The sequence below is a fragment of the Pseudorasbora parva genome, chromosome 24 (assembly GCF_024679245.1).
Source record: "Pseudorasbora parva isolate DD20220531a chromosome 24, ASM2467924v1, whole genome shotgun sequence".
Taxonomy (NCBI): domain Eukaryota; kingdom Metazoa; phylum Chordata; class Actinopteri; order Cypriniformes; family Gobionidae; genus Pseudorasbora; species Pseudorasbora parva.
In genome coordinates this window covers 4,664,963-4,679,799 of record NC_090195.1, presented here as the reverse complement: position 1 = coordinate 4,679,799, position 14,837 = coordinate 4,664,963, and the positions used below count along the sequence as shown (strand labels likewise).

The 14,837-nt window shown below is 36.6% G+C and overlaps 1 protein-coding gene across 3 annotated transcripts in view; it reads left to right on the top strand.

Annotated features, from left to right (window-relative positions):
* rhbdl1 (rhomboid, veinlet-like 1 (Drosophila)) overlaps window positions 1–14,837 on the top strand; it is a 46,810-nt gene that overhangs the window by 13,725 nt on the left and 18,248 nt on the right. For all 3 annotated transcript variants that reach the window (XM_067434312.1, XM_067434313.1, XM_067434311.1), the window contains 4 exons: window positions 2,315–2,473; window positions 5,180–5,404; window positions 7,338–7,486; window positions 9,068–9,180. In XM_067434312.1, the coding sequence (XP_067290413.1) occupies window positions 2,408–2,473; window positions 5,180–5,404; window positions 7,338–7,486; window positions 9,068–9,180 (553 nt within the window). In that variant the 5' untranslated portion in view covers window positions 2,315–2,407. The remainder of the gene's footprint in view (window positions 1–2,314; window positions 2,474–5,179; window positions 5,405–7,337; window positions 7,487–9,067; window positions 9,181–14,837) is intronic.

Below are 14,837 nucleotides of genomic sequence, written 5' to 3'. Positions count from 1 at the left end.
TCTAGATCAAACGATCTAAGTTGCTAAAAAATTCTATTTCAAATATTCAAACCATGGTATTTATCAAAGTCATGTTCAATTTGCGGTGGGACCACTCCAGAGCTGTTTTTAAGGGTTACAGTGTAAACCTAAGATCATTTGTGATGAGAAAGCTGACATATTTTACTACTAACACCATATCATTGCTCAGATGTTTCTGTGCTCAGCCATATGGTGTGTATTTTTGGAAACCATGGCAACAGAAAGGCTCTTTTTAGCACACTTAGCCGAACGACAGGCTTTGTTCTCGCTCATGTAATCAATGAACGGGCCATCAGATGCATTCAGGAGCGCTCCAGCTCAGCGCTAGCTGTGACCGCAGGTACTGGTCTGATGTTCTGGCACAGCTGGAACGCTCAACAGATGTTGGTCACACACACACACACACACACACACACACACACACACACACACACACACACACACACACACACACACACACACACACACACACACACACGTCAGTGATTACTGGATTCAGATGTCTCGGGATTTACATGCTAGATCTGTGGTTCTAACACAGTGTGTTTTGACGCTTGTTTGTTGGTGATTTGTGTACTGTACACGATCATGTGGTGTGAGGTGACAGAACTGGATCAGTCGCTGGCGGTTACACACACACACACTCACACACACTCACACACACACACACACACACACACACACACACACACGTGTCAGTCTTTCTCAGGGTGACACATTGGTAATTTGTAACCATGGTGACGCGGCAGCGGCTCTCCTCTGTGCTGAATCTCCTCACTAAATGATTCTTTCACTTCCACCCTTCTCTCCACATGTGTCTGCTGCTCTCATCCCTCCATCCTTCATCCTCTGCTCATTACACAGACCTCTCACATTCTCTCGCTCTCCTTCCTCTTTCTCCTGGCTGTTTCTACATCATTACAGGCAAGTAGATCATCTATTAGTTTGTATTTCCTTCCTTCCTTCCTTCCTTCCTTCCTTCCTTCCTTCCTTCCTTCCTTCCTTCCTTCCTTCCTTCCTTCCTTCCTTCCTTCCTTCCTTCCTTCCTTCCTTCCTTCCTTCCTTCCTTCCTTCCTTCCTTCCTTCCTTCCTTCCTTCTTCCATTTACTTTAATTTCCTCTCATTTCCACTCTTTTTTATGTTCTCTTCTTTCTTTCCTTCCTTCTTTCATTACCTTTAATTATTTCCTTACTTTATTCCTTTCTTGTTTTTTCTCTCTATCAAGTCCATTTACTAATTTTCCTCATTAAATTTTTCCTTACTTTCTTTTCCTTATATTTATTCTAATTTTCCTTTCTTTCTTTCCTTCTTTTTTACTTACATCGTTCTTTACAATCCATTTGTCCTTCCTTCCTTCCTTCCTTCCTTCCTTCCTTCCTTCCTTCCTTCCTTCCTTCCTTCCTTCCTTCCTTCCTTCCTTCCTTCCTTCCTTCCTTCCTTCCTTCCGTCCTTCCTTCCTTCCTTCCTTCCTTCCTTCCTTCCTTCCTTCCTTCCTTCCTTCCTTCCTTCCTTCCTTCCTTCCTTCCTTCCTTCCTTCCTTCCTCCCTCCCTCCCTCTCTCCCTCCCTCACATAATTTTCTTCCATCCCTTTCCTTTAATTTCCTAATTTCTTTCCTTTTATTCCTCCCTGTCTTCCTTCCTTTCTCTTCCTACCTTGTTGCCTTTCTCTCTTCCCTTCCTTTTCGTCGTTTACCCATCTGCCCTGTGAAATTGAAATATAGCATCCAGAAGTAATTCAGAGTAAACACAGACAGCAAAAATATCTGTGTATGTTCTCCTGGGTTGTCTTTCCTTCTTGGATCTGTTAGGGAAATGCTTCAGGCTGATAGTTACACGCAAACCCACACGGCAATAGTTACAGAATCTTTGACTGTGTGTGTGTGTGTGTGTGTGTGGCTGACAGATGAATTGTGCTGAATGACTGTTTGAGTCACGGATGCAGTTCCTCGAACTAACCGCGTGTGTATCCATCTTAAAGAGGTCACATCATGGAAAATAGGATTTTCTATTTTCCTTACTATAAAGACATATTGCCGTTATTCTGCAGAGCATTCTGGATGTTTATCCATCACAGAGTCACCCAAGTACAGCAAAAAGACTTCATTGCTCACCCACTGGGAGTCATTCCAATTGTTTTTTAGTGTGTAATGTTGAATCACACTGTTACATTTTGCTTACATGTTTTTTTGTAGAACAAATATACGAGCAAATAAATGCATGTCCTTAATGTTTACTGTATGTGCATGCATATCAACTGATCGTTTGCTGCTTCTCTCTTTCTGTTGTTGTTCAGCTGGACCCAGAGCAGACTGGTTTTATAGCAGTGGAAAATTTCACCAGTCTAGCTGAGCACCATGAGTTACAGCTGGACCCCAGTAAACTGGAGATGCTGCTGGCGCTGGTACAGAGCAACGAACATGGACACGTCTGCTACCAGGAACTCATAGAACTGGTGAGCCGCATACATGAGCGTTTTTTTATATGTGTGCTGAGATACAAACATTTTACGCATGCACCGTCAATGTGGATTGCGTTCTTTTGAAGTCATGCAATAGTCACGTATAAACTAGACTTCCACAATCGCTCTGCTTTGTTTTCTGAGCTACAGTACTGTTCAAAAGCTTGGAGACTAAGATTTTTTTATGTTTTTAAAAGAAGTCTCTTATTCCCACCATTTAGTTAATCATTACTACATTAATAACAGTAATATTGTGAAATATTATTATGAATTAAAATAATTGTTTTCTATTTGAGTATATTTTAAAATGTAATTTATTCCTGTGACCAAAGCTGAATTTTCAGCATCATTACTCCAGTCTTCAGTGTCACATGATCCTTCAGAAATCATTCTGATATGATGATTTGCTGCTCAAGAAACACCTATTATTATTATTATCAATGTTGAAAACAGCTGTGCTGCTTCATAGGCAAGGTAAGGCAAGTTTATTTATATAATACACATACACAATGGCAATTCAAAATGCTTTACATAGAAATGAATTACAAATCGTGATAACATATACATAAGCAATAAGAATACCATGTGTAAGAATTAAAAATAAAAACAATGATAATTAAAACAGTTGTAAAGAGAATTTAAAAATAAATAAAAATATATATTTTTGTGGAAACTGATAGTTTTTTCAGGATTCTTTGATGAATAGAAAGTTGTTCATGTGTGCTCGTGCAACCGTATGGATTCCCTGATGCACAAATATCAAGTGTCATGTTATTTCTATGAGACCCGGAGCAGGAGAATGCTGTTTGCGTATGTGTTCATGAATGAAAAGCTCTTCCCACTGTCAATAATAGACTGCAGGTCTCAGATCTGTAATTGCTGAACCTCCACGTGCTTCCTTTACAAATCCAGCCGTGTTCCTCTCAGGACCTTGTTCACTCTCTCACTCTTGATACGAGGGGGCGTAAGTGTTTTCACTCTGGCACAGACAGTTGAATCAATTTTGCCGCAGGCTCTTTTAATACACACACACACACACACACACACACATATATGACTGTGGTGCTCTGTTGACAGCTATGGTGATCCAGACTTATTCAGAGATGTTACGAATATGCTTCGCACTCTCTGTTGCTGGAATTCACCACATACGTTGATTTAAAGTCATGTTCTACAGGAAGAGAGACTGAGGGAACGCAGTGAATTTAAAAGGATTTGGGTGAAGTGTAAATCTGGGGCATGAGGGAGATGAAGGAAACGGGGAAAAGAAAGAAGAGAGTGTGAGAAATCCTGCATACATAGAGTAATCTGTAAGAAAGTCACAGTATTAAACTGGTCATGTCTCTCTCTCTCTCTCTCTCTGTGTGTGTGTGTGTGTGAGAGTGCGACGTGCGTGCGCACGTGTGTGTGTGTGTGTGTGTGTGTGTGTGTGTGATATATGGTGAAAAAATAAAAAAATTAAATACATGTAATCAAGGGGTCAAATCTTATTTGGGAAGGAAGGAAGGTTAGATATAAATAGTAAATTAATTAATTAATAGCTAAATATTAAAATGTGGCTATTGTGATGTGTGTTTAAGATGTATATACACAATCACTCATAAACACAATGTAAAAAATGTAATACATTTTTATATTTGGAAAATTCATATTAAAATGCTCAATTTAATAGATTAACTGTTAGTTATCATATATATATATATATGATAACTTACAGTTACTTTTAAATCAATGCTTACTTTTAAAATATATTATTTTTCACCATATATATATATATATATATATATATATATATATATATATATATATATATATATATACATATATATGGTGAAAAATAATATATTTTAAAAGACAGTACATGCAACAATCACACATTTTTTTATAAACATGACACAATATAAAAAATAAAAATATGTAATAGATAGAAAAATGTTTTAGATAGAAAAATAGAAAATAAGATGCTGGTTAAATATTTAATTGTGGCTATTGTGAGGTATGTTTAAGACTGTATACACATAATCACACACAAATACACTCTAAATAAAGTTAGTAATTGTTATATTTGGAAAATTGCTATTAGAATACAAAATGTTATTGATTAATCCAACCATAAGTCATCATATCATACTGTATATGGTGAAATATTATATATTTTAAAACATAAATAATCAAATAATATTTTAGATATAAAAAAATTATTAAATATTGTATGAAATAACATTAAATACATTTATCTTATGCATACCTTTTTATACCTTATACTTGTAGGGCGCATTGCCAGAAGTCCTTAAATTGTAATTTAAAAATAATGTTTTGCTGTTAGTTATGTGCATTAGAGTCTTTTATGTTATTGAGTTAATAATGTTTATAGCATTTTTAGAGCCATGTGTGGCCCTGATGGTGGTTTGTGTTTGTTGGTATAACACTGCACATCGATGTGTAATTTTTGCAAACTAGAACTCATCCTGTCTCTACCGTTGATGCATTTTAATATATTGAAACATATTGTTTAGGTTTTTATATAAAAGTTATCAGTTGATTTAATGATGTGTGATTTATGAAGTGTGTAAGATACAGTACAGTCACCCTGAAATGTTGTTACTGTATTTGTACAGTGTGTTTACATCAGGAACACACAGATGTGGACATGTTAAGTCCTTCTGTATAAATGACACAACTTCACCCTGTCTCTCTCAGCTCAACAGCAAGCGTTCCAGTAGTTTTCGCCGAGCCATTGCAAATGGCCGACGCACACTGCAGCGAGAGATCCTATTGGATGAGACGGGGCTGGGCGTGTACAAGCGCTTCGTGCGCTATGTGGCCTATGAGATTCTGCCATGCGAGACGGACCGCCGATGGTACTTCCATCAGAGCAGACTCTGCCCACCTCCTGTGTTCATGGCCATCATAACCATTGTACAGGTACACCTCGCTGAACTCTTGAGCTGCTCTATGGCTCTTTCTACTTTATGTTGCATTACAGGTTCATCAGATCACCACACCAGTCTGTAGGTTTTCTTAAAGCTACACTGTGTGATATTTTTCCTCATCTAGCAGTGAAAAGCTATATGACCATCCAGTGAATATTAGTTTCTGTTCCTCTCAATTCTGATTTCGTTTTAACTTCTACGGTGGCCGATTTAGTCCAATATTAACATGGCTTCCAGTTCGACCTCGTCCATGAGTGCCATCGAGTGTTAAAACGCGAAAGGCGAAGCTTGAATTTACGGGTATGTCCCTCTTTGGCTAATGTACTTTCAAGATGGAGGGGCAACATGGCGACCGGCATTCGAACCCCTCACCCGTATGTTTTTTCAACGGCATATTATAAACTTACCAGAATACCTTATTACTTGAAAGAAGTAAATATACATTAATGAGCACATATATTTTTGACAGAACTAAGTGTTTTTAGCTAAAAATAAACTAAAAAAGTTACACAGTGTAGCTTTAAGAACTAGAGCAAAACTTTCAGTAACATTTTATTTAAGGTGACAGTTACACGTTACTACATGTACTTACTGTAGTAATACCAGTTAATGATATATAATTACGAGTAACGAACCCTAACTAAACTCTAACGGTAACTCAATAGTGAGTACATGCAGTTAATTAATATTATTCAGTACTTACTTGAGTGAGTACAATGTTATTACACTTTCTTATAAAAAGTTAAAAAGGTTATAAAATCATTTTGGTTGGAATTTGAACTTTTTTACTCTATAAACCTGTGTTACTCAATTATGCCTTCGGATTGATAGTTCATGCTTGTGGTATCCATTTCTTTTTACTCAAATGCATGTATTTTTGTGAAATCATTACTGATTTATATATACATAATAGCTTTAATATTAGGTCCAACGTGTCAAAACGTTACGCTTTACTGACTGAAATATGCACGTCTTTTTTTAATCTAGTTTGGCCCAACCAGGCATTGTTAGGGGAAGCTAGTGCAAATAGCACTTGCCAATTTCCTTACTTATTATCCTTACATCTTTAAATCATGATAAAATGTATCAAATATGATCCATCCATATGTTTACCCCTCTACACTGTTATAAACATCTAATTGATTTACATTACAAGTGATCAGAGTTTCATCTTCCTTTTAAATTGCTTTTTTTTTTTTTTTGAGTTTGTGCCTCTAAATAAAACAGAGATGTTTTTCGTTCTCGAGTGTGATTTCCATATTCTCCTGTATCATACTTTTTGAGCCATAAAAGACTTATGTGCTTTATCAAATATGATACGCATGCAAGCATTTTAAAGATTTTTTTTGTATTTTCCAGTTCCGGTGATTCCGGTTCCAAAAGGATTATTAAACAAATAATAAAAAATAGTGATAAGGAAAAATGCACAACGCTAAGGTTGGTTATCATTTGAATTTTAATGATTCCAACTCTGCTTATCGATTTTTAAACCCTTAGATATCATTCATCATCATTAGCTTAACATTATTAAAGACAAGTAAACACTCAGTAATTAAAAAAGTACAAATGAGTAATTGCACAAATAAATTCAACTGAACAAAGATACAATCGAAATAAACTTTTTCAGGTATTCAGGTACAGAAACTGTAATCAAATGTAAAATAACACTGGACTTTATTAATAAAATACAGGCTATACATTACCGTTCTGTACCGTTCACTCGAATGTTTAAAATCACGTTTTCTATGTGCACGTTTCGGATGCGCAAATCTTTTGAGCTTGAATGGTTTAAAATCACATTAAAATATGCACACAGGAACCGAAATGCACATTATGAATCACCGGTTCTAGGAAATGTGAAACTTGATGCCTCTCCCCTAGTCAAGACTGTTGAACGTGTCTATGTCTGTGTTTGTGTGTTCCAGATCATAGTGTTTATGTGTTACGGCGTGATGCTCAATAAATGGGTGTTGCAAACCTACCAGCCGGATTTCATGAAGAGTCCGCTGGTGTATCATCCCGGGCACCGCGCACAAATCTGGAGGTTCTTCAGCTACATGTTTATGCATGTTGGGTAAGTAGAGGGACGCCTGATGACCTTCTGATGTGATTGACAGGACCAGATGAACAAACTCCTCCCAAACTATTGTTTACATCTCCATTTAAATATACGAGTATCAGCTGGAGTGCACTTGGTTAATAATGCAACTATAATATATAGCGATATACTGTGAATAAACTGTTTATCCATCTGTTCATTTGAGTTTTACAAGCTTAAGAGTCAACATGAACTCAAATGTGAAGTACTTTCATCATGCATGTTCCTGGTCTTATATGTTTAATCGGTGGATTTTCCTTTTTGAGAATAGACTTGAAAATGCACTATCCAAGCTTAAGTGGTTGTAATTCAAAAATGCTTTGGAAAATAGATCTAAGTTTGGTCTTGATTTAAAGAAGACACTCAGATCACTCAGAAAGCACTTCGAAAAATGAAAGTATAAAAAAGTTATGGAAGTTTAAATTTACTGTAAAAAACTGTTTAATTGTACTGTACTAAATGTGTTTTATTTTATATACAATATATATTGTACAAAATATGTTTTACTATAAATTACTATAAAATCAAAGCCATGTGTCCAATCAAGTTGTGTTCCCAAATTTGAAGTTGATATCACACAAATTGAAGTCCCAATGAGATTTTGTTTAGGTGCTGTACCAAAAATAGCCACCGGGTGTGACACATTCATTTAATTGATTTACTCTCCTGTAATAAATGAATACATTTCGGTCCAAATATAATTTCTATCACAAAATATGGAAAAGGTTTTGATTATAAAGTGGTTAAAATAAAGTTTTGTAATATGAAACCTGACAACGCCCACTAGGGGAGGAGGCCCCTAATGTATTTAAAGTACTCTTTCTATGGTAACACAACGTCCAATTTCAAAACGGGTTTTACAGGAGGAATTTTGAATTCGTAAGTCTAATTTATGATTATTACTAAAATAAGTGATATGTAAAAAGCTAGCGGGACGGTGACTGGACGGTGAGGGGTTGAAGAAAACAGTTTGTCTTTTATGAAAATGCACCACCTCTGGAATAACTTTCCTTAACTGATGTCATCAAAACCATTTTTCAACCCCTCTCCTCCAATCATCTGTCATATTGAGATACTTTTTACCATGTAATCAATTCCTAATGTATTCAGTTAGGTGAGGTCCCACCCACATGTCTATTTCTAAGAATATCCTGTTTTACTGAGAAATACAAAAGTAAAATGGGCTGTGAATCCTATTACACATTCATGTTGACTTTTAGCATTCAGTATATTCACTGTATCTATCACAGAATTATCCTGAGCATGTGAAGCATAGAGATTTCATCACAAATCTCTCTTTTTGATAAAGAAAAAAGACCTTGTTGTAATAGATGTGAAGTGTTTCATCTGAGTACTCAACAGGTTCAATTCTCTCAGGGATTTCACAGGAACTACATGTTGCGTTTGAGAAACGTTAAGCTCTTTAAAGATGAGAGACACAAGTTTGACTTTGTTCTGAGGCTGATGAGAATTTCACAGTGTTCCTCAGTCTAAATGCAGGCGCACAGACCTGCAGCCACAGCTGATGTTTGATGGTCTGGATGTGTTCTTGTGCAGGTTGGAGCAGTTGGGTTTCAACGCTCTCCTCCAGCTGATGATTGGAGTTCCTCTGGAGATGGTTCATGGGATCCTGAGGATCAGTCTGCTGTATATGGCAGGAGTCGTTGCTGGTGAGTTTGTGTGTGTGTGTGTCCATAAGTCTTGCTGTCCTTGCACTGACAAGTTCACCAGGAGAATGTGCTCATATTTATGATGGACATGTCACCAGTGGGCAATGACCTAATCAATAATCTCTGAATTATTCACACTCACACACATTTGCACATGCACACACACACACACACACATATGCACAACGTTGGTACACCTATCATTATGATGACATTCCACAGGTGTAATTGTTTTGAGCCTGTACAAACTGCATATTCTACCAGTGTAATTCCCATGTCATTTTTTCACATTTGTGTCCTCATAAATCATACGCGCACACACACACACACACACACACACACACACACACACACACACACACACACACACACACACACACACACACACACACACACACACACACACATGTTGGTCTATGTGGTTTACAGGGACTCTCCATAGGCGTAATGGTTTTTATACTGTACAAACCGTATTTTATATCCCCTTACACTGCCCCTGCCCCTAAACCTACCCATCACAGGAAACATTCTGCATTTTTACTTTCTCAAAAAAACATCATTTAGTATGTTTTTAAGGCCATTTGAATTATGAGGACATTTGATATGTCCTCATAAACCACATTTATAGTGTAATACCAGTGTTATACCCATGTAGTTATACAAATTTGTGTCCTCCTAAACCACATAAACAGGCTCACACACACACACACACACGCACACACACACACACACACACATAATCTCTGTAGGGTCACATTTTACAGAGTTTCAATCCAATCTCATCTTTATACACTAAATAAAATATTTATTAATATTAATATTAAATTAATATTTATTTGTATTAACTTTTATTAAAATAAAATAAAACAGTGTAAGTCTGTAATTTGAATGTTTATTTTTTTGAAATTATATTAAAAAAAATATTTTTAATAATACAAATTTAATCATCGCTCCTGTAAATTCCTGTAAATTCAAATTATTAATTTATTATGATAAATGTAATATATTGTAATTAATTGTTTTGTTTTATTTTAATTTATTTTATTTAAAAACCATTACGTCTGGAGAGTCCCCACAAAGATAATAAAACAGAAGTGTGTGTGTGTGTGTGTGTGTGTGTGTGTGTGTGTGTGTGTGTGTGTAATATTAGGCGATATACAGGTCATATACAATGCTGTTCAAATTGGTTCTTGGAGAAGCGTGTTCTGCTGAATTCAGAGCCTAATCAAACACAGTTGTCTGTAATTAAGTAATCCTGGAGACCTTGATTAGCTGGTTCAGGCTGTTTAATTAGAGTCAGAGAAAACCCTGTAGGACATGGCCCACCAGTCCTGGAACAGACTTGAATAGCCATGATTTAGAATAATACAGCTTAACTTTATAGCAAATTAGATGAACACTAATTTGATGACATTAAATACTCACTTACAATGTTATATAATATTACTCAAAATTCACTATGTGCAAAATAAACACTACCTTAAACATACGTGATGCAGCGCCCATGCTTTGACATATCGTTCGAGCAAGTGTCCATGTTGAGGACACGGAGGGAGTGATGTGGAAATTAAAGGAAGGAGAAAAAAAGAGTATGCAAGAACAGATAAGAGAAAATGGGAAGAGTCATAGAGACTGTGTGTTAAAAAGAGATGAAAAGACAAGGAAAATGTGAGAAATTGTGCGAAAGGTTGGAGGATGTGTGAGAAGAGATTGAAGAAAATTAAATAAAAAATAAAAAAGAGAAGAATGAAGTAGACGGTGGTAGATTTACATGTTCTGAGGACAGCACAGCTCAGTGTGTAAGACACACGATATAGACAGTCTGACACGCACACACACACACACACACACACAAGATATGCCAATATTCAATTATCACACCTGTTTCGCTTGCATGTTCGCTTTCCTATGAGGTTTTAGTTTAAAGTGCAGAATTAGCTTTATTGGATGTGTTTTGTGCCTCTGTGGGTTTGAATGTTTGGTATTAAACTAGTCCTCTTGGGGGTCGGCTATTTTCACTTGGATTCTTAAGAAACCACCTAGAACACCCTAGCAACCACCCACAACACCTTAGCAACCACATCACAATGTACTAAAAACAAATCAGAACACCCTACCATCATGGCTGCAAGGTCTGCATGGGCAATTCCTCTCATTTTCCTCCGAAAATATCAATATGTTTCTATGCATGTTTAGTCTGCAGCACAGAGCAGCTCTATATCCTATAATTACTAGACAACTATTAATTACCTTTATTACATTCAGTAAATGGGTCAACAACAGTGATGCCAGTAATGCAGAAATACAGGACAGTAGGGGTTTTATTTATATATATATATATATATATATATATATATATATATATATAAGCAGGCCCGGATTAACACAGTGTAGTGCCCTATGGTGAGCACAGTTAAAGTGGCACACAACATTAATTAATATGGCCTACTAAATAAATCTAATAAAGTAATGTAATATTAAATAACACTGTATAGTTTTCACTGTATAAATTAATAGATTAATGCTTATTAAAGCTAAAGTTGTATGGTAAAATCCCGTCATTTCCTGTTTAAACGTTAAAAAAGCGCATTTTGCGAGCTTGGAGGCGCTTGGAGCAATCGGTTGTGTTGTAGGTCGTGGGACAAATCTGTGGCAAATGTCCAGTATTTTCCGCATATCATTTAAAGCAAAAAAAGATCAAAAGCACTTATTAGAGGCACAACACTTATTTTAGCTTTAGGAAAGTGTCTACTAAAACACACATTATATAGGAGACGGAGTTCAGACTGATGCTCATGTTGTGTTTGCTCACGTGATAACAGCAACGTCATACACACATGACGACACGGAGGTTACCGTAGTGCGTAAAGCAAGTTACTCGTCCCACTCCTGCTAGTTTTACTGAGATGTCTTATCCCGTGCGAATTGGCCATTAATATTACAGACGTCCTGAGGTAAAATTACTTTACCCCCATGTCCCCATGTTAATCTAATTCCGTCCGAATAGGGCTTAAGTGAATACTCTACAAGCCGCTCATGTTGACATTTTTTTGCATAATTGTTGTTTTAGATGTGCACACGAAGCTTAAAGTATAATGTGCAAGTCGGTCTGTTTCGCAGCGCACACATATAAACCGCCTTGAGCTTGGAAACCATGTCCATTGTGCGGATTATTGTGCTTTTTTCTCTTTTTATTATCAAACACGTCCTGCAATTTAGCAACAGCACTGGGGCGGCAGTGGCTCAGTGGTTGTAGGTTTTCTACAAACCAGAAGGTTGGTGGTTCAATCCCCGGTTCCACCTGACCAAGTGTCGAAGTGTCCATGAGCAAGACACCTAACCGCAGCTGCTCCCGACGAGCTGGATGGCGCCTTACATGGCTGACATCGCCGTCGGTGTATGAATGGGTGAATGTGAGGCAAAATGTATAGCGCTTTGGATAAAAGCGCTATATAAATGCAGTCCATTTACCAACAGCAGAGACTGCATTTGACAACAATCACAGATTGTGCTGATTCTGACGTTAAGTTTAGGTTTAGGAGAAATGACAGAGCACAGATGTGAAGGGATGGAAGTTGCGCTCAACTGAACACAGTTTATAATAGTTTTACCCCATATCTTCTTTTTAAAATCCTTGGAAGCCAAAATAGAAGAAGGTTGCCTGGTCTGATGAATCATGTTTCTTTTACATCACGTGGATGGCCAGGTGTGTGTGTCGCTTACCTGGGGAACACATGGCATTAGGATGCATTATGGGAAGAAGGCGAGCCGGCGGAGGCAGTGTGATGCTTTGGGCAATGTTCTGCTGGGAAACCTTGGGTCCTGCCATCATGTGGATGTTACTTTGACACGTACCACCTAACTCAGCATTGTTGCAGATCATGTTCACCTTTTCAAAACGGTATTCCCTGGTGGCTGTGGCTCTTCCAGCAGGATAATGCTCCTGACACAAAGCAAAAATGCTTCAGGAATGGTTTGAGGAGCTCAATGAAGAGTTTGAGGCGTTGACTTGGCCTCCAGATTCCCCAGATCTCAATCCAATCGAGCATCTGTGGGATGTGCTGAACAAACAAGTCCGAGCCATGGAGGCCCCATCTCACAACTTACAGGACTTAAAGGATCTGCTGCTAACATCTTGGTGCCAGATACCACAGCACACCTTCTGGGGTTTAGTGGAGTCCGGGTCAGGGCTGTTTTGGCAGCAAAAGGGGACCAACACAATATTAGGAAGGTGGTCATAATGTTATGCCTTATCAGTGTACATAGCAAAATAAACAACATCTAAATTATACCTCCTGACTTTCTATGTAAATGATGTAATTTATGAATTTTTATTAAGTGTATTAAATTAAATACAAAATAAATGTATTCAATTAAATTATTTTATTACGTTAATATTAAAATGTAATTTTAATAATAAATACAATCCTTATCACATTCTAATTTAGTTTTTATTTAATTAGTTTTAAGACAAGACAGACACTCTCTATTAAACTTTAAGTAATCCAGAAAAACAGGTGTGTGTCACTAGTGTCCTGGAGGGACCCCCTCATGTCATTATGAGCCAATTATATTAAGATTATATTTGCCTATCAGGAGAAATTTGACTTAATAGAAGCCGCATTAAAGCAAACACTCAGTGTATACAGACTTTCTAATGTTGCACACCAAGGTATATTTACACAGAATCACACTCGCAGGAAACGATGTTTCACACACTAGGATTTCAAATGTATCGATTGGCACACAAAAAAATGACCCAGGCCCTTCATAGATAAGACACATTTAAATGATGTTTACTTTACCTAATTAAATTAAGTTATGTCGAAATGTGTTCAAGCACCCTAATATATTTAAAACTGAAGTTTACTTAATTAATTTGTGTTAAAACTACATGAAGTATTTGTGCTGACAACTAACTGGGCAGTGGATCTGTAGTTCCCAGCATGCTTTGCAAGGGACTGCGCTAGGAGAGAAAACGTATGGAATAAAGTGTTATTGTATGTGTTTTTCAGTAAAGGGAAAATTGTTATTAGTTTATGTTAGTGTTTAATCTTCAGTTATTATGCACATTGAGGAGTTTCTGTAATTTTGTGGTTATCATTATGCAGAAGAGTGTATGTGTTTAGGCTGTGGGCACTTATATACAAATTCATTGGATGAATTCCTGCTCTCAGTTCAATATTTTTAGTTTGTCCAATGAGTTAATTTTGCATTTTATTTTTTTTAAATACGCTTGTTGTTATTTAAATTTTTTAAAGGCAAATTAAATTGATAACAGTGTTCACCTTACATAATAAACTTTTATAAATTTAACATCACATAATTAAGTTAACGCCACATATAAATTATGTAACAGTGACAAATTCAAATGGTTTATTTACCCAAAGAAATTGTGCCAATTTTACTTGAATTTTTTTGTTCATATAACTAAATTGTTATTTGTAAAAATTGCTCAATATAGTTGTGTGCAACCACTTACCGCATATTTTTAAAGTAAATTCAACAAGTCATTTTTTTGAGTGCATGATGCCATAATTCTGCATGAATTCACCAACCTGTCCTCCAAAAAAATACGACTCTATAGGTAGTTTTTCAAGCACCTTATTACGACCTATATTTACGTTTTAACGTCATGCGCCCTGCAGCTGGCGTAA